At 57.9% G+C, this 18,546-nt stretch overlaps 1 protein-coding gene across 1 annotated transcript; it reads left to right on the top strand.

Moving 5' to 3' along the window:
• Nucleotides 1–4,298: 4,298 nt before the first annotated feature.
• On the top strand, nt 4,299–7,689 carry IRX3 (iroquois homeobox 3). Its single transcript, XM_037066327.1, has 4 exons — nt 4,299–5,305; nt 5,475–6,582; nt 6,763–6,829; nt 7,281–7,689. The coding sequence occupies exons 1-4, from the start codon at nt 5,039–5,041 to the stop codon at nt 7,333–7,335; spliced, it is 1,497 nt and encodes a 498-aa protein (XP_036922222.1). The 5' UTR covers nt 4,299–5,038; the 3' UTR covers nt 7,336–7,689.
• The last annotated feature ends 10,857 nt before the right edge of the window (nt 7,690–18,546 follow it).

The raw sequence follows: 18,546 nt of genomic DNA on the forward strand, positions 1-18,546 counted from the left end.
GCGCTAGGCTGGCCAGCCCCACCACCCGGCTCTGGCCTCGTATCCAATAAGGCGACATATTCATCTGCCAAGATGGATGAGGAGGGGGTCCTATGGAGAGGCAGACCCACGGGGGGAGGGGTCAGATCCAAGACAGGAAGAGGAGAAGAGAGAAAAGACGCAGGAAGAAGAACCGGAGAAACAGACCAAGACATCGAAGGAGGAAACAGAAAATTAGGATGAGAGGGGGAGGAAAGAAAGAACGAGAGAGGAGGACAGAGGAGAGGGACACAGTCCCAGAGTCAGGGACGGGAAGAAAGAGACATAAAATAAAGAAGAGGGCGGAGCGAAATTGAGAAAAATGAACTGAAAAGGGGCCCGGAGGGGGCGAAACAACACAGCGAAGGAGGGAGTGGAGGAGAGAAAAATGAATGCCCAGAACGGAAGACACAGAAAGTGAGGGAGACAGACGACCGCAGAGAAAGACAAAGGAGGGCGAGGGAGGGAAACTGCTTGAGTCAGGTGTGGAAGGATGGTCCTGGAGAGGTAAAGACAATCGCTCGCGCTCCGGGCACAAGTTTTTTCCATCCAAGCCATTCTGAGCACTGCTTATCTCGGGCTGCTCTGCCGACCGGGGGCTGCCAGCCAGGTGGGGGGAGCGCAGGGGTGGAGTGGGGGAGCAAGCAGCCCTCTGGTCAGCCTTGCGCCTCTCCTTGGGCCAGTCAGGCCTGCTCCCAGGTGCTGGGGCCTGGCTGGCTGCGGACCCAGCATCCAGCGAGGCGCGGCTGCCGCTAGCTACCTCGGCCATTCTTGCCGCCTTTCCTGACAGCAAAAGTTGGCAAAGTTTCTCCTAGTTTCCCTGCCGCTTCTCCGGACCCAGGGAAGTGCTCTGAGGCCCACGGGGGGCAGCAACCCGTCCCGGGGCGGCTCTGGAGGCCCCGGCTGCGCCTCCTGGAATACTGGGGGTAGGATTCCTGGCCAGTTGCAAATCGCTCCCGGTGAGGACACCAGGCCACGCACTCTAGCGTGCCTGCCACTGCTAATAGGAGAGAGAGAGAATGCGGAACAGAGAGACAGGGGGAGAGAGAGAAGGAAAAAAAATATTCTCAGCTCAATTTAAGTCTCATGGAAAGGGCTTACAACTGTAATTAAATCATTAAATTCTTGTCTACGCTTCACAGAGCGTAGAGAAATTAACTTCCCACCAACCTCATTTTCTATTTGAACATGAAATAATGATTTTCTGCCCGTCTAATTACAAAGCCAACATCTGATCAAGCCAGCATCCAGAGGGGATTATCGCATGCACGAGTATTAGACCTCATTACCAGCTTGAGTGCAAAATTATTACATCTTGTAATTGGATGGTGAGATTTATATACAGATCGGCCCGGTTTCTGTAAGATTGTAATTACAAGCTTCGTTGGTTAGCTACTTATCAGAACTTTGCAGGAAAACAAAACAAATGACTGAGGAAAACGAGCATTTCATTAACCTGTAACCCGAACGCGGGGGGAGGGAGCGGTGGGAGCGTGCGCCGGCGTCTGCAGGAAGCGGAGGGATCGCTGGGCCGCCCTGCAGCCGGGATCTCAGGCCTGGGATAGAAGGATGGAAGACGGCTTAGGCGGGGAGAGCCGGGGCTGAAGCCGGCGCCCCGAGGGGCTGGGTGAAGAGGGGGCAGAGAGTGGCCTAGGTGACTCTCCGCTGGTGGGCAGATGTGTAGGGCAGCCCCGAGGGTCCTGGGTTTACGTCGGGATTCCGCCGGCGCTACTTTGGGCGCCAACGCGTTTGCTCCGGACACCCTGTGGGTGCGCTCTCCGCACCCTGGGCCACGTTGAGTGAGCCTCTACAGCAATCCTCCGGAGCTTTTCTGTGCGCTGGGAACATTGGAAGGCGGCGAGATGACGGAGAAGCTTCCGCGTGCAAGGCGTTTGTGCGCTCGAGCCTTTCCCCAAATCAACTTCCCAGTGCACCTGCTTTTCCTGCCTGTGCGCTGTGTCACTTTGACCCCATCTCTTGGATTAAAAAACCCCTGGAACAGGTTCGGTTGTCCACAGATGCGCCAGTTTAGTCCGGAGCCAGGCTCCACTACGCCGGTGGAGCCGGCGCCACGTCGGGGCCCGGCTGCCTAGGACGCTGAGTCCCAGCGCGGGGCTCGGATTGTCCAGGCCAGGGCGGGGACCAGCTCGGCTGAAAACCAGGGTAGTGGAGAGACCGTTTCTTCTTGGGATACGGGCGCCTGGAGAGAGCTAATTAGTCAAGGTTCTCGGGTCCCTATCTGGTTCTGGGTCTGGAGGTTCCCCCTCTGGGCCATGCCCCGCCCCCGACCCCGCGGAGCTCGTTGCCTGAGAACAGCCTTATCCCTGTGGCCTTTTCCCCCCTCCTCCTGCCGTCCGCGGCAGCCAGGTCAAAAGCTGGTCAATGCTGAAGAAACACCTCCAGGGCTCACTGCTTTCTCCTTTCCTCCTGGAAGAGCAGAGTTAAGTTTCGGGCATTTCACCCGGGCACTTGAGAGCGCAGCCCCAGTTTCCCTACGTCCTCACCTGGCCGTGGGCGCTGCCCTGGTGTGGTGCCAGCGCCAGGGCACCAGAGCTGCCAAGCTTCGAGCCTGACCCCTGGGAAGTACTCCAGAAAACCATGTTATCGTTACCCTCAATTCTGAACCCCGAGATTTTTCCCGAGGAGATGAGCTCAGGATCCCCTGAGCCACTTCTGTGAGAGTTTTAACTCAAAACGAAAATCAGGCACTTGGGAAACATGTCGAAGCTGGCGCTCCCCGACGCCTCCTTCTCGGGAGAGACTCCGGCTAGGGCCCACGCAGAGGGTCCCGCAGAGCCAGGGGTGGGGGAGCTGAGGGCAGCAGCCCGCCCCACTCTGAGGCCGCCGGTCGGTTATCCCCATTGAACCCCACACCCGACTGCCTCCAAACCTTCCCTTGTGTTCCCCCCAATTTTCTCAGCGTCCTCCCACCTCCTGGAGTCCCCGACCAGAGTGCGCAGGGTGGTGGCAAGAGGCGGGGAGCAGGGACGGGATGAAAACTGGGTCCCCACGGGAGTTCGTTCCCTAACGGGGCTCCGCGGAGCTGCTGAGACCGGAGACAGCTGGGACGGGACCCTCCGATCCCTCCCCTCTACTGGAATTCGGATACCACTCCTCTATCCAGCGGCGCAGGGCGGCCACTGTCTGCCTCCGAGCCGGGGCTGGCGTTTCCGCGGCAGAGTCGCCGCCCTCGTGTCGTCCGCGAGCGCTCCCAACGCAGGCTCGGCCTGCGCGTCCGTCGCCGCTGCGGCCTAAAGCGTTTAGCTCGGAGCCGCGCCACAGTCCCGGGAATCTCCTCCCAGCTCTGGGCGGCACGCCCTGGTCCGTGAAGGTGGGCGCCTGGACACTGGGGTTTCGGGTTTGATTCGGGATATATCCTACCACAAAACTAAGAGTGTCGACTCCCTCCCCCACCTGAACCCGTGGGAAAAACCTCGCGGAAAGAACACAGGTTGGCGCTGAGGCCGGGGGGCAGGGGAAGAACAGCAGCAAAACGAAGGGTCTCTGGAGACAGAAAATTCGGACACGCGGACTTCTCAAAGCGCTCCCGGAAAGTTCCCGGAGCCTCCGTCACCGGGCTCCTCCCCGTCCCGCGCCCGCTTACGGCGCGGGCAGGATCCACGTTCGGGTCGTTGCTCCCCAGGATTCCCGGGGCGTCCACCCTGCAGACCCCTTCCTCGGCCAAGCCTGCCATTTCTTAAAAAAAAAAAAAAAATCGCACCCAGACACTGAGGCGGCGTAAACGTGGCTAATTTCTGGGTTTGGTTCTGTCGGATGGGGGGCAGCCTCGCCCCCCTGAGCAGTGGGATGGCCTTTGAACGCATGACTACAATGCACCTCCTCACTTTCTTCTACCTGCCTCCCTACGCTGCTTTGAGTGGCCAGCCTTCTGAGAAAGGGGCCCGGGCTGACTACGGCCCCGCACTAGCCCGGGACCCAGGTCTGGTCCGACCCAGGCTCCGTACTGGGGCAGGGAAAGAGGCACCGAGCGGCGGGAAACCGGGAGGGGGGAACTGACCCCGCACTAACCCCCGTCCCCAAGCCTCTCCTCCTCCTACTCCACCCAAGCCGCTCCAAGAAGGCCAAGGGGGGCGGGAAGGGACCGGGAGCGCTGGGGTCCTGCCCACCCCCGCCCCGGCCCGCCCCGCGCGCGGTATTCGCGGGGGTGGGCGGCCTCGCCAGTAAGGCTCCCCAGTGATTGGCGACTTGGGAAGAAGACGCAAGGAAAAGTCGAATAAGAGGGCGCGACGTCAGACCTGAGATTTGGGGAAGGGCGAGGGAGGGAGCCAGGGCGGGGACGGACACACAGACGAGATGGACACCTCTCCCTCCCACCCCTGCCCCGCACAGCACCCTAAGTGCGCACGACTTGAGGCGCCTTAGTCCGGGACGCAGAGGCCAGGGTGGGGCGGGGACTGTGTTATGTGAGGGAAGAGCGAGAGAGTAGAGAGGAGAACGAGCAAAGGGAACGGAAAGGAGAGAAAAAGAAACCGTGAGAGAGAGGGAAAGAGGAGAAAGGACAGAGTTTCCTAGCGCCCAGAAGGGGTAAAGAGCCCGAGGGAGCGGAAGCGATCCTGGAGGAAGAGGAGCGCGCAGAGGGGAGGGAGAGGAAGGGCGAGGAGGAGGAGTGAGAACTAGAGGAGGGCGAAGGCAGCGTGGCGCGACACAGCCGGGGAGAGGAGGGTAGCGAGGAGCCAGGCGCGGGCAGACGCAGCTCCGGCGGCGAGAGGAGGGAGCGAGGCGCGGAGAGGAGGGGCTTGCGGGCCCGTAGAAATGTCAATCAGAGCCCGAAGCCCGGGGAATCTTCGCCAATCTGTTCGGACCTGACCTGGCTCCTCGCCGCCGCCGCGCCGCCGCCGCTGAGCAGATCAATAGGTGAACGCGGAGCGCCGCGGAGCGCGGGAGGCAGCGCGGCCCCAGCCCGGCCCAGCCCCCGATGCGCGCCGGAGCCCGCGGGTGGCGCTGAGCAGGGCGGCCCCGGGGGCCGGACCCCCTCTCCGTCCGTGCCCCGCGGGCCACCATGTCCTTCCCCCAGCTCGGATACCAGTACATCCGCCCGCTCTACCCACCCGAGCGCCCGGGGGCCGCCGCTGGTGGCGGCAGCGCTGGGGCCCGGGGCGGCCCGGGAGCCGGAGCCTCGGAGCTGGCCGCCTCGGGATCCCTGTCCAATGTGCTCTCGTCCGTGTACGGGGCGCCCTACGCCGCGGCGGCAGCGGCGGCAGCCGCCGCCCAAGGCTACGGCGCCTTCCTGCCCTATGCAGCCGAGCTGCCCATCTTCCCGCAGCTGGTAAGCGCCCCAAGAGCGGAGGATGAGGGGGTGGGAGCTGGGGCGCCGGACGGGGTGAGCGGGCGGGAGTAGACTAGCGGGGCCTGGGCGGGGAAGGTGGAGGCCGCCACGGCCGGGACTCATCCGCGCTCCCTCCGCGCGTGCCCCTTCCTCCCCCATGTGCGTGCAGGGCGCTCAGTATGAGCTGAAAGACAGCCCCGGGGTGCAGCATCCGGCCGCGGCAGCCGCGTTTCCGCACCCGCACGCCGCCTTCTACCCATACGGCCAGTACCAGTTCGGAGACCCGTCCCGTCCCAAGAACGCCACCCGGGAGAGCACGAGCACGCTCAAGGCCTGGCTCAACGAGCACCGCAAGAACCCCTACCCCACCAAGGGCGAGAAGATCATGCTGGCCATCATCACCAAGATGACCCTCACCCAGGTGTCCACCTGGTTCGCCAACGCGCGCCGGCGCCTCAAGAAAGAGAACAAGATGACCTGGGCGCCCCGCAGCCGCACCGACGAGGAGGGCAACGCTTATGGGAGCGAGCGCGAAGAGGAGGACGAGGATGACGACGAAGAAGACAGCAAACGCGAGCTGGAGCTGGAGGAGGAGGAGCTCGGAGGGGAGGAGGAGGACGCGGGGGGCGAGGGCCTGGCGGACGACGACGAGGAGGACGAGGAGATCGATTTGGAGAACGTGGACGGCGCGGCCACGCCTGAGCTGGCCCTGGCTGGGGCGGCGCACCGAGACGACGGCCTCGGCCTGGTACCCATTTCGGACTCCAAGAACAGCGACTCGGACGACAGCTCCGAGGGCTTGGAGGAGCGTCCACTGCCGGCCCTGAGTCTGGCCCCAGTCCAACCGCCGATGGCCGTGGCTCCGCCGTCTTCGCCCTCGCCCCCCGCGGGCCTGGATCCCTGTGCTCCCGCTCCAGCGCCTGCCTCTGCCCTGCAGAAGCCCAAGATCTGGTCCCTGGCCGAGACGGCCACAAGCCCCGACAACCCGCGCCGCTCGCCTCCAGGCGCGGGGGGCTCTCCTCCTGGGGCAGCTGTCGCGCCCCCAACCCTGCAGCTCTCCCCGGCCGCGGCGCACAGACTCGTCTCTTCGCCGCTGGGCAAGTTCCCCGCTTGGACCAACCGGCCGTTCCCCGGCCCGCCGCCCGGCCCACGCCCGCACCCTCTCTCCCTGCTCGGTTCAGCCCCTCCACACCTGTTGGGACTTCCCGGAGCCGCGGGTCACCAGGCTGCCGCCGCAGCCGCCTTCGCTCGGCCCGCGGAGCCCGAGGGCGGAACAGGTGACTGCTCAGCGCAACGGAGGGAGGTGGGGAGCGCGCTCTGGGGATCGCTGTGGGGCCGGAGGAGGGCAGGACTCCAAGGGCTCAGGGCTTTCACCGCCTAGCGCCTGCCTCCCACGGCCCTGGGAGCCAGAACGAAGCGCCCTAAAGGCCCTCCTTTTTCTCCCTCGCTTCCCTTAGATCGCTGTAGTGCCTTGGAAGTGGAGAAAAAGTTACTCAAGACAGCTTTCCAGCCCGTGCCCAGGCGGTAAGAGACTCAGAGGTGGGCGGAATGGTGGGACCGGGAGGCGGGGGAACCGGAGCAAAGGCGGGCTTTTTGCCCCCACCCCCCGGGAACGCAGCTGGGACCAGCTTTTAAAAGGGGGCAACACACTCCTTCGCAGTCTCCGAGGGCCCCGAGGCGGTGAGACAGCCCGGTCCCAGTCCATGCAGCGCGGTTGAGGGCCTTGTGCTGTGGGACCCCTGCCCAGCCCTGCCAGCCGGCCCCTGGGGCCCACCTCCCTCCTCCCATACCCCAGCCTCCGGGGCTGGGCCCCCTCCACTATTACAGTTAAGCGGGAAGACCAGTACCCACAGCTGGCATCATCACAGTGCGACACCTCCCTGCCCCGGCCTCCACCCCCGTTGCGTCTCCCGGCCCTAGGCAGTGCGGTTGCCCCTCTCTCCCGGCCTTTGCTACCGCTCCCTCTCTCTTGCAGGCCCCAGAACCACCTGGACGCCGCGCTGGTCTTGTCAGCTCTCTCCTCATCCTAGTTCTTTTAAAAATTTTAAAAATAATTGTAATAATTGTAAAAAAAATCGCTCTGTATAGTTATGACTTGTAAGCATGTCTGTGTATGAATACCTTAAAAAAAAGAAAACTAAACAAAAAAATAAAAAGAAATTAAACAAGTCCCCCCGGTCCTCCCCAAGTCGCGTCTGTACCCACATTAGTTGAGTCGGTGAAATTGGTTTGTAAGGTTGATTTTGGGGGGTGGAGTTTCAGTGCGAATAAGCGTGTCTGACTTGTTTGTATATACAGAAAAATGTACATATGTGTGAACCGAATTGTACAAGAAAGTATCTATTTTTGGCTAAATAAATGAGCTGTTGCCACTTTGACTACAACCCGCCTGTTGCCCCCAGAGGGATCTGTCTGCTGTTTTTTGTTCGTTTTGTTCCACCCCCGCCCCACCCTCCGTGTGTGAAGAGTCGCTGGGATCAGCAGAAGCGAAGGAGAGACGGACCGGACCGTGTGAGTGGAGGAGCGCGGAGGCGCGGAAGTGGCGGGGCTGGGGGCGCCGCTGGAGGAGAGGCCGCTGGAGAAGCACCCGGGGCTCCGGAGAGGAATGGCAGAGGAGACAGGCGGGGAACCGGGGCGAGACTCCCTGCGAGGAATCTCGGTGAGAAAGCGGCCCCCCACCCGCCGGCCCACAGACGCAACCACGGGGTCTTGCGCGGGAAGGCTCCAGGGAGGGTCTGCATGCAGAGGGGTTGGGCTGGGAGGTTCTCACCCTTCTCGCGCCCCCATTCTTAGATCGGCACAGTTGAGGTTGGTTCCTTAAAAGGGGCCATGCAAGCTCAGCTCCACGCCCCCCTTCCAACCGCGTTTGCAGCCACAGACTCCCCCGCATAGAAGCTACAGTGGAGTGGTGATTAGAGGGTATACAGAGGAGCGGGGAGCTTAGGGGTGCACATCCTTCCCTATTGGTTCCTGGGCCCAGCCCAAATTCAGAGTTGGGGGCCCCAGGACACGGCAGCATCTGCGCGCCTGGCATTCCAGGGGGCTTTGCCCCGTGCCCTCAAGGGCAGCCTTCGGAGGTCCGGGTGCGGAAGATCCAGGCAGGAGCACAGACTCAGGCGGGATTCCGGCTACCGGCAGGACCGGTCCGGGCCGACCCGGGGAGGGAGTCGGGAAATCTGGGGCTGGAGCTCCCTCTACAGGACGGAAGGGCCGCTCGGTGCGGGCCACCAAGGCCTCCTGGCTGGGCCGTGCACCGTACCCCTCCGTGCCCTCTTTTTCTCTTTCAGTCCTCCAGCCCCCAGCTCGGACTTAAAGTTGCAAGAGATTCAGGAAGAGGGACGAGTTGGGGTACAACGTGGGGATTCCTTTTTTGTATCTCCCTCCTCACTTTTAGTTAGTATGTTTATAAGGCCACCAGTGCTAGGTGTTGGCCCTGCATAGTGGGGTGTGTGACAATCTCATCGTGGGTCTCCAGGGAGGTTTGGGAAGAGCTTGCACACCTGAAACCATGAGCACGTGTCACACTGCACAACTTGGGGGTACATGCGAGCAGAGGGAGTCCCGCAAGGCCTGGTCCAATGCAGACACAGCTGCCAGCCCCCGCCCCACCCTGGGGACCCCCCGACTCAGGCTGGAGTAGTTGAGCTGTGTCAGTGCCCTAGAGGTGAGTGGGGAGGAGTGTAAGTGTGGGGGCCTTCCAGGGTCACACAGAGCTGGTGAAGCAGAGACAGACACCGGGACACCAGGCACAGGAGGTCAGAAACCGGTGCTCCTTCCTCCCAGGGGGGAGGCCTCCCTGCTGCTCCCTTCTCTCCGTTAACTCTTATCAACTTTCTTTCTTCTGGAGTTTGGGTCCTTCCCTGGTGGCGGCAAGGCTGTGGTTTTCCCTGGGCACCGCCAGCACCTCCCAGACATGCAGCCAGCTCCAGCGGCCTGGGCCCTGAACCTCCGAGGCCAAGGCCGGCCTGGGATACTGCTGGGGGGGGGCGGCCTCTGTCAGCATGCTCAGCCTCACGTGGACAACACCCCCAGAGGCCCTGGCTGGTACCTCCCAAGCTTCACTGTGATACGGACCCCCCACCACCACTTCCTGTGAAACCCTGAGCAGCTAATGAACTCCTCTGTGTCCCATTTCCTCAGCTATGCAGTGGGAATAGACACCTACCTCTAAGGGTGAAGGGTATTTGTCAAAGCACAGGGGGATGCTGGCATGTGGGTGGTAAGGGTAAATCTCCCTAGTCCTGCAATTATACTCCAGAATCTCAGACCCCACCCCCTCAACCTCCTGGCATCGTTCTGCCCCACCCCCTCTCGTCACCGCAAAAGTGAGGCCTCTGAGTTGAGGCCTCTCAGAACCCAACTCAACCAGGGAAAAGGAAGCCACCCAGGCAGGGAGAGCAGGTGGGAGCAAAAGCAGGCAGCCTCTCCTCACTGAGGGCCCACTAAGGGGGGGGATGAGCCTCTGGGCGGAGGGAGTGAACGTGGAGAGGCCGGGCAGAGCTGCAGAGATCTGAGGGCCTGTCGTGCCCTTCACCCTGCAGGCAGCCCCATTCCACGAACCACTGTCCCTGGAGGAGACCCACCTGGCCCCCCGAGAGAGCAGCATGAGTGGGTGCCAGAGGAGAGTGGGTAAACTCAGGAGCAGTCCCGTGTTTGCACGTGGGCCCCTCCCCTGCCTTAATAGGACCCCAGTCAGACAGCCATGAACAAAAGGGAAAAAAGCCCGCATGGGCTTCCCAGCTAAGAAAGGGAAGAGGAGACAGCTCCCCTTCGCTGCTCTTTCGTTTCACCAGGAAACAGGCTGCTCCTCCTCCTCCCAGAACCTCCTCCCCGAGTCCTCCCCTCCTCTCCTTCCTCTCGGGGGTCCTAGGAACTGCCTCTGCCCTCCATGGTCCAGCCCTCCAAGTTAGAAAGGAGAACGGAAGCTTGGAGAGAGAAGGAGGAGAAAAAAGGAAGCCTGAGAGGAGGAGAGAGGCAGGGAAGAGATGGGAATCTCTTCCTGGGTCCCGAGGAAGCTTCAATTAGAAATAAAATGTGTCAATCACTCCTCCCGGAAGGGGTTCCTGCTGTCGGGGCTGGTTATGCAAAGCACTCCAAGGTGTGTGGGGATAATCAATCAGGTCAGAGGAAAGGGTGTGTGGCACCGTTTCCCTCATTATCTGCGTGGAGCTGGAGGTGGGGGTGCAGCGCCGGGCCAGAGAATAGAATTATCTCCCTACGTGACGGCCCGCCTCTGGGATTGGCACATTCCCGGTGGGCAATTGAATTGCTTTTCCGTAGAACCCAGGGAGGAGGAGGTGGGATCCGGTCTGAAGGCAGCATGGACAGGCTAGAGGTTGCGGGACCGGAAGGGACGCTCCAGCCACTCACCTGTCCCAGGTGAGAAGTGAGGAGGAGAGGGCGAGCATCACCTGCTGGGCTGGGGGTCTCCAGGTGCACGGTCAGGGCCAACGGGTCTGCTGTCTCAGGCCTGAGTTCTGGAAGGTTAGAGAGAGGGATTGGGTGCCAGATGTCTTCCCTGGTTTGTTGGGAGGCTCCGGCAGGAACTCACGTTGGGCCTAATTACTGGTACCCTAGAAAAGTCCTCTGTATCCTGGAATCCTGGGTTGCACGGACCCTCTGCCCCCATCAAATGAAAATGGACAATTAGCTGCAGGTGTGCAAAACTGTGTCCGTGGTTAGAGGTGCCTCTGACTTGAGTGGGGGCAAGTCTCATCCTCTCTCCGGGCCCCACCTCCACCGTCTGCCGCACAGAGGGGACTGGACCAGAAGAATGCACCCAAATTTTCTCACACATCCCCTGTTGTCTAGGATGAGGCACAAATGAAAAAGTGTGAACCTAAAGATAATGACGGGAGTGACAGGGACCCACCACCTCTCCAGATACCGCCTCCTGACCCTAGCCAGTGGCTGGCTGACCGGGCCGGCGGAGCCGACCACACTGAAGATGTCCATCTAGTGTGTGACCAGCGTAGCTTTGACGCAGTCCCTGTTCCCGTCCGAATGCTCCAGGCTCTCCGTACGCCGCCCTGACTGTGTGGGTAGAAAAGCCCACGGGCCTCTGTTCCTGGGAGTGAGTACTGAAGTGAGAGCCCTGGGACACGCCCGAGGACAACTTCTCGACAGACCATGCCCCTCTGCCGGGGCAGATGGCAACATCTGGTGACAGTTTCGGTTGTCAGGACTGGCCAGGAGTGTTCCTGGCACCTAACACGTAGAGAGCAGGGACAAAGGTCCTACAAGGCACGGACCAGCCGACCAGCCCTGAGCACACAGAATTCTCCAGTCCAGACGGCAGCAGGGCCGAGGCCGGGAGAGCATCCCGTGAGGGCAGAGAGAGGGGTCTGGGGCAACCCTCAGGGAGCCAGGCCTGCTCTCCCAGAACCACGGCTCTGCGCAGAAACGGGAAAGCAGGGTGCTAAGTGGGGCGCTTTTTGTTCTGTAAAAGGTCTTGGCCCTGGAAGGAGGACGTGGGTGAGAGAGAGGAGGCCATGCCGGCCTGGGAAAGAGAGTGGGTTTCAGCTCAGCCTGGCGCCCCGAGCCGCTGGTGGTGGGACCATCCCAGGCGAGAGGGACAAAGTCAGCCCGGAAGAGGATGCATCAGGATAGTCGGGGCCTTCCTCTCTGGATATCGTGATGGGAGCAGGTCACGGGGAGGTTCGCACCGATGAAGAAAGCTCCGCTCCTGTGGTTTTGCCTCACAGTCATTGCCACCTTTCAACAGCCACCAGCCCTTCTCTGTGTGTAAATGTGCCTGTTTATTTATTGGCTTATGTTGCCCTGGAGTGTACGACTGTGTGAGTGTCTGTGTGTCTGCCGTGTCTCTGCGTGTCTGCATTTGTGTGTCTGTCCTTCTGTGTCTGCCTGTGTGCCTCTGTGTGCACGCGTATCTGCGTAAACGGTGCCTGTGTGTGCATCTGTGCATCTGTGTGTCCGTGGGCGCCCTGGCGCGGGAGGGAGGCGAAGGCAGGGGAAGGTCTCACTCTGGGACCAGCGTCGCCTGGGACTGGGAGGCTGTGATTCACAGCTTTTGGGGGGGGGGGCGGCGAGCCCTGCATTCTCTCACTGCACAGGCCGCTGCCAAGTGGGCCCGCAGCCCTCCGGGGCCTTTGGAGTGCACTCATCTGAGAGATTGTGCTTTTCTCAGCCGCTCAGATTTATTTTGCCAAAGTTACAGGGCAATTATGGAAATGCGCCCTTTGAAGCTGGGCTGATTTCTCTTTATTTTCTTCTCCCTGACAAAGCAGAGCTTCCCTGCCTCCTGTGAGCCTCCCCCCCCCCCTCCTACCTCTCTCCCTTTCCCTCCTCTCTCTTTTTTTTTTTCTTTTCTGGTAATTATTAGATAGAGGGAGTTTCCGGCGTAATTTGAAAAAAATCCTTTAAATGGTGATAAAAATGGGTGTAGATTAAAATAATGTTACTCTTCTTTTTTAACGTTACACATTCTGAATGGGCTTTTGATGGCCAGCAAGGGAGAAGTGCACGGGCTCCTGGCAGCAAGAGGCGGACACCTCGTGTCCAGATCGTGGGTGCATGGCCTCCTCGCCCGGGCGGCACAGCCGGCCGCCCTTGGCCAGCGGACTGGCCCTGCTGCCTGGGGCTCCGCAGACTCAGCAGCACTAGAACCCTCTGCTCCCCTGCCTCGCTCCGCAGGACTCAGAGGCCCAGGCCCAACAGGGCCCTATGTTCTGGGCTCTGTCCCTATTTATCGCTGTTGCACGGGACGTGAAGGCTCCACGGGACCCAGCCCCACCGATTCCCCTCCTCCTGCCCCACTTTGCTTGACCTGATGCTGGCGTGTTGAGGCAAAGCGTCTGAAGCCAGACGGTGTCCACTTCGGGGATGGGGAGGCCTCCTCGGTGTGCAGAGGCCCCCCTTTCTGTGTTTTCGGGTGGCTTTGAAGTTCGCTTTGTCCGTATTTTTGTTTGCTCCTGACTTCCTCCCTTCCTGTCTTTGGGGTGAATGGCCCATTATCTGTGCACAAACACTGAGGGGAAGGGTTGTCACCTTCAGGCGCTGGTCATTGGCCTCAGGGGCTTGTCCTGAGTGGGGGCCATTTCGGCTCTCATTTCCTTTATGTGGTTTAAAATAAAATAAAATAAAGTTAAGTAAGTGCCTCCTATTTGATAGGCCTCGTGCTCAGCACTTTCTATTCAGTTTATTTAATGTTCGCAGCCTCCTTCAGGGAAGGTGCAGATAAAGTAAAGTTTAAAGGGGTGTGGGGGAGGAAGGAAGTGGTAAAAAAATTCCTCTGGTAACACGGAACAACCTCCATGGAGCAAAAAACAGTCCGGGCAGAACATTCCACGTGGTAGGCCACCATCTGAATTAACAGGGGAATATACAGTTGCTTGTACAAGAAGCTGGTTGGAATGGTTGCCCCAGCAAAAGGCCCGGGTGCCTGAGGGTCAAGGAGAGGAAGAATATTTTTCAGTTTCTATCGGTTTGCTTCTTTTGAGTCATGTGAATGTGTTAACTCTCCAAGAAGTTCTTTTGTTTTTAAGTAACTAAAACGCAGAGAGAGGAGGGAGAGAGGAAGGCCGAGAGAGAGGACACCTTTTCTGGATTTCACAGTGGAACTGAGGATGGGTTGTTCATTTGTTCGTTCACTCACTGGACACCCACGGATGTTCACGCACACCCACACGTGTTGGACTGCAGGCCCCCGACGTGACAGTCCAGAGGGGGGGCCTGGCACTCAGGCTGCCTGGGTTCAATGCCAGCTCGTGATCTCGGGCTCCTGACTTCACCTCCCTGACCTTTGCCCTCTCATAAAACAGAATAATAATTCAAATTCTGCCTCTCTCATAGTCTGCTGAGAGAATTAAATGAGATGATTCATGCTTAGAACAATGCATCATGCATGGTGATGTGCTCAGGAAATAATAATCGTCTAAAGTGACAAGTACTATTTTTATTAATTATATCAGCACCCCCAAACCACAGGCATCATTGTGCCCACTTCACAGGCAGGGAAGCCCCACACGGCCAGTCCAGGGTGGAGCCAGCATCCCAACCCAGGCCTTCGGGACTCCAGAGTGTTCAAGCAGCGCTCACCTGTACTGGAGTCCGCCCCTCGCTCGTGCACTGGGGTTTCCGGTGTGTGCTCTGCAGCTGCGATGCCACGCTGTTCCCACCCCACCCCTCCACCCGATGCACGTGGGCCTGACCTTGCCATTCGTGGGCCAAGACCGTCCGTAGCCCCAGCACACCAGCTCTCACTGGGAAGGACAGCACAGCGCAAGGACACCTGAGGGGTTACCCTGAATCTGTCACCTTCGAATTTGTTTTTATTGAATGTATTGGGATGTCCCTGGTTAATAAAATTATATGGGTTTCAGGTGTATCATTCTGCAGGACATCATCTGTATATTGTACTGTGTGTTCACCACCCAAGGTCAAATTCACTCCCATCACCATGTATCCCTCCTTGGCCCCCTTCAACCTCCCCCACCCCCTTTACTACCTCTGATAATCTCCACACTGTTGTCTGTGCCCAGGAAGGTGTTTTTTAAATTTTTTTCTTTTGCACAGTCCCTTCACTTTTCTCACCTCGCTCCCATAACCCCCTCCCCTGTGACAGCTGTCAGTCTGCACTCTGTAGCTATGAGTCTGTTTCTATTTTATTAGTTAGTTTATTGTGTTCGTTAGATCCCATGTATGAGTGAAATCATGCGGTATTCGTCTTTCTCTGACTGGCTTCTCTCACTTAGCCTAACGCTCCCCAGGTCCACCCATGCTGTCGCAGAAGGTAAGATCTCCTTCTTTATATAGCCAAGTAGCATTCCACTGTGCAAATGACCATTGCAATTCATTTACAGTAGCCCAGGTCTGGCAGCAGCCCACATGCCCGTCAGTAGATGAGCTGGTTTCCTTTTTAACACACTGAAGGAGAAGACAGGATGAGGGTCTCTGTCCTCTCCTCTGAGTCCTTCTCCTCTTCAGTCCTGAGGGAAAGGGGACAGTCGCAGGACAGTTCCACACCAACATCTTGCTGTTAAGAGACCGTCCACACCAGGGGAAGAAAGGGTTTGCTGTAACTCTGAGATCTCTGCTACTCACATGCCGCCCCTGCACCAGCACCATCCTGGGGGCTGGTAAGAAACGCAGACCCTCGGGCCCTTCCCACACCCACTGAATCAAAACCAGTGTTTCCCCAGGATTCTCTGGGTGACGTGTGTGCATCTTGCTGCCTGCGAAACACTGCTCTAGACACCCCTCAGTGAAACAGGTGGTGCTTCCAGAATGAAGACAAGACACAGTCTCTAAGACTTGGACCTCAGGGGCAATGCAGGATGGAGGATGCTGGCAGGAGGGAGGGGCGGGAAAGGAAGGAATGAGAGAGGCCAAGGGAGAAGGTGCCAAGTGCCAGCCAAGGCTGACTTTGCCAGGCCGAAGATGCATCTGGCCCCTTCTTCTGCCTTTAAGCACGTTCAAGGTCGCCTGTAACACTGGGTTCCTCGCCAACACAGCCTCTGCCCTCATGCCCTTCCAGATATTTCAGAGCCCAGGGGTATGTGTAATTAGGAAAATAGTAACTGCTTTCTTACAGCGCACCTCATGGCTGATCCCCCTGGACGCTTCGTGCAGAGAAGGAAGGAGGGGGTGGAGAGGAAAAGAAAGGAAGGAAAAGACAGAGAGAGGGAGGGAGGGAGGGAGGCCAGCCGTTCTGAATGGACACAAAACCGGAAGCAGAGCGTCTAGACGGACAAGGCCAGGACTGTCTCATTCACTGACATTCATTCATTTGTTCATTCATTTCTTCAACATTTTTTATCACTCTAGGAGACACATGTGAACAAAGGCCCTGCCCTTCTGGATTTCTTTTGTCTACTGGATACACATAATTGAACAATAATAGTAACAGTAATGGTAATAATAATAATAAAGCAATAGTAATATTGCGGGACTATGAAGAGTACGAACAAGATGCCGGAAGCCTGTGCAAGGCAGGGGGACCTCACCTAGTGTCGGGGGGTGGGGGGTGGAGAAGACGGGTGCACTCGCAGACATGTATTTGTGTGTCTGGGGACACGAGGGAGGGGGGCAGAAGCTCTGGATCTGGGCCATCGAGCCCCTGAAATGTGGCCGGTCCTCATCAAGAGACGCCACAAGCCCCAAACACTCAGGGATTCAAAGACACAACACATTAGAAGGAAAAAGAATGCAAAGTATTGCAGTAATTTTATGTGTGTTACATGTTGAAACGATAGTATTTTGGGTCTGTTGGGTGAAATAAAATGTATTATTAAAAGTAATTTCATCTGTACTTTTATACATTTTTAAAAACACAGAGTCACTAGACATTTGTCAATGACATAAACATGGCCTAGGTTGTGTTTATAACACACAGCGTGCTCCTGGGAGACCAAGACGACAGGAGTCTGCATGTCAGCACCACAGCTTCCTAAGGTACCTCGAGTTCACTGGCCTGGCTGATCTGGGCGTCATGCCTTCTACCGTAAGTTATGATTGCTAACATTTATTAAGCAGACAGTAGGTGCTAAGCACATGAATTCACTCATTCATTCTTCACAAGGTCCTATGAGGTAGGTACTATTATTCTGTCCACTTAAAAGCCAAGGAAACAGAGGCTCTGAGCAGCAATTCACCCACAGCCATGTCCTCAGGCGGTGATGGGGACACAGGCAGTGATGGGGACAGCATCAGACCCAGACAGCCCGGCTCCGCCGCCTGCACTCAAAACCACCCCGTGGCCGTGAAGGGAACACACTCCACAGGACAGCTCTGGACTGTCCCCCGAGGCCATGCTGCGTTCGAACCCTTCGGACTAGCCCCTGACGCCATGTAGCACTCAGTGCCTCGGAGTGCTCGTCATCGGACAAAGAGCTTTTTTGCCAAAGAAAACAAAAAAACACCAGGTCAGACCACGCAAAGCAACGACCCAGACTCTGCCAGAAGTTAACATTGACTCAAGAGGGGTCAAGACAGAAGGTACAAGGTCTATTTGAGCTAGCTTCAGAAGCCACACTCTATCATTCTGTAATACTCTACTGTGCTTACGAAAGTCATTTCCATCCAGTGTGGGAGGGTCCATACAAAGGCAGGGCTCCCTGGGGGCACCTTGGAAGCTAGCCACCCCTGTGGCCACTGCCACATCCGTGTGATGTAACTTAGCGCCCGTTTTTCTTTGGAAGGAAAGATGTTCCTTGGATCCTGAGAGTCTGGGTGACTGGATGCAAGAGACAGAAACCCAGTTCCAACAGTCTTTTCTAAGAACAGGTTTACTGGTTCACGTAACTGGGGAACACTAAGGGTGGAATAAATATCAATGTCTAGGATTCACTGAACACATACCATGTGTTAAGCACACGTATGAACTCATTCAATCCCCACAAAAACCCTATGAAGTAGACCGTAGGCTTGAAGGCATGAGTACTTTCTATTTTCATTTCAGCTTCTGCTTCAGTGTTAACCTCCTCACCCCAGACTTTATCCTGTGGCAGGTACACAGTTGTCATTAACTGGGTGACCATGCCCTTAGAGTTGTGACCCAAGGGGGAAGACATGGTTTCTCTTGCCTAGTTTCATCGTAAAATCTCAAGGAACAATTCTGGTTGGCTCAGCTTGGATCACGTGTTCGTCGCTGGGCCAATCACATTGCCCAGGGGCGTGGCAAGAAGAAGAGAAGAGGTTCCTTGAAGAAAGTGAGGATGCGACTATGGTGGGAAGGGGGCATGTGTGCTGGGCCAACACAATCAATCCACACCTGCCACTCTGCAGTGGCAGGGGAAGGGTACAGGAGGGACAAGGAAAGGAAGACCTGTGTAGAGGTGTGGGAGGCAGGTGAGAAGGGAGAGTCATCAGTCGTTTCACCGAAGACCGGTCTTAAAGGAACAGCGACTGAGTGAAGGCAGAAGTCAAAGGCAGACAGCCTTCCAGCCTCCCCAGGCCCAGCAGTCTCTACCTGATCACAGACTGGGATGGACACGGGTCTCGCCACAGCCCAGCTTCTCAAGCTTTCGCACCCAAAGATCCCTAGGAAAGGGGCAAGCAAACCCACAGCACGCAGACTCCGAGGGCAGCCCGGAAGGGGCCCACCACAAGACAGCCAATTCTTCCAGGCCTCACTTTCTGTCTTAGATAGCAGTTTGTATCACACTCTGCGATGAGTCCATTTGTCTTGTTACAAAGGTGGTTTTTCCTGGAAAGCTCTTCAGATAAAATGGATAATTCAGGGCCTCTATTTATCCTGTGGCCTTGACACCTTCTGGGACACT

This window comes from Sturnira hondurensis, unplaced genomic scaffold (assembly GCF_014824575.4).
Source record: "Sturnira hondurensis isolate 20B ecotype Veracruz unplaced genomic scaffold, ASM1482457v3 Scaffold0016617, whole genome shotgun sequence".
NCBI lineage: Eukaryota > Metazoa > Chordata > Mammalia > Chiroptera > Phyllostomidae > Sturnira > Sturnira hondurensis.

Coding starts and splice junctions, on each gene's coding strand:
- IRX3 (XM_037066327.1), top strand. CDS start 5,039: ATGTCCTTCCCCCAGCTCGGATACCAGTACATCCGCCCGCTCTACCCA. Junction 5,306..5,474: donor TGCCCATCTTCCCGCAGCTG/GTAAGCGCCCCA, acceptor ATGTGCGTGCAG/GGCGCTCAGTATGAGCTGAA. Junction 6,583..6,762: donor GGAGCCCGAGGGCGGAACAG/GTGACTGCTCAG, acceptor CGCTTCCCTTAG/ATCGCTGTAGTGCCTTGGAA.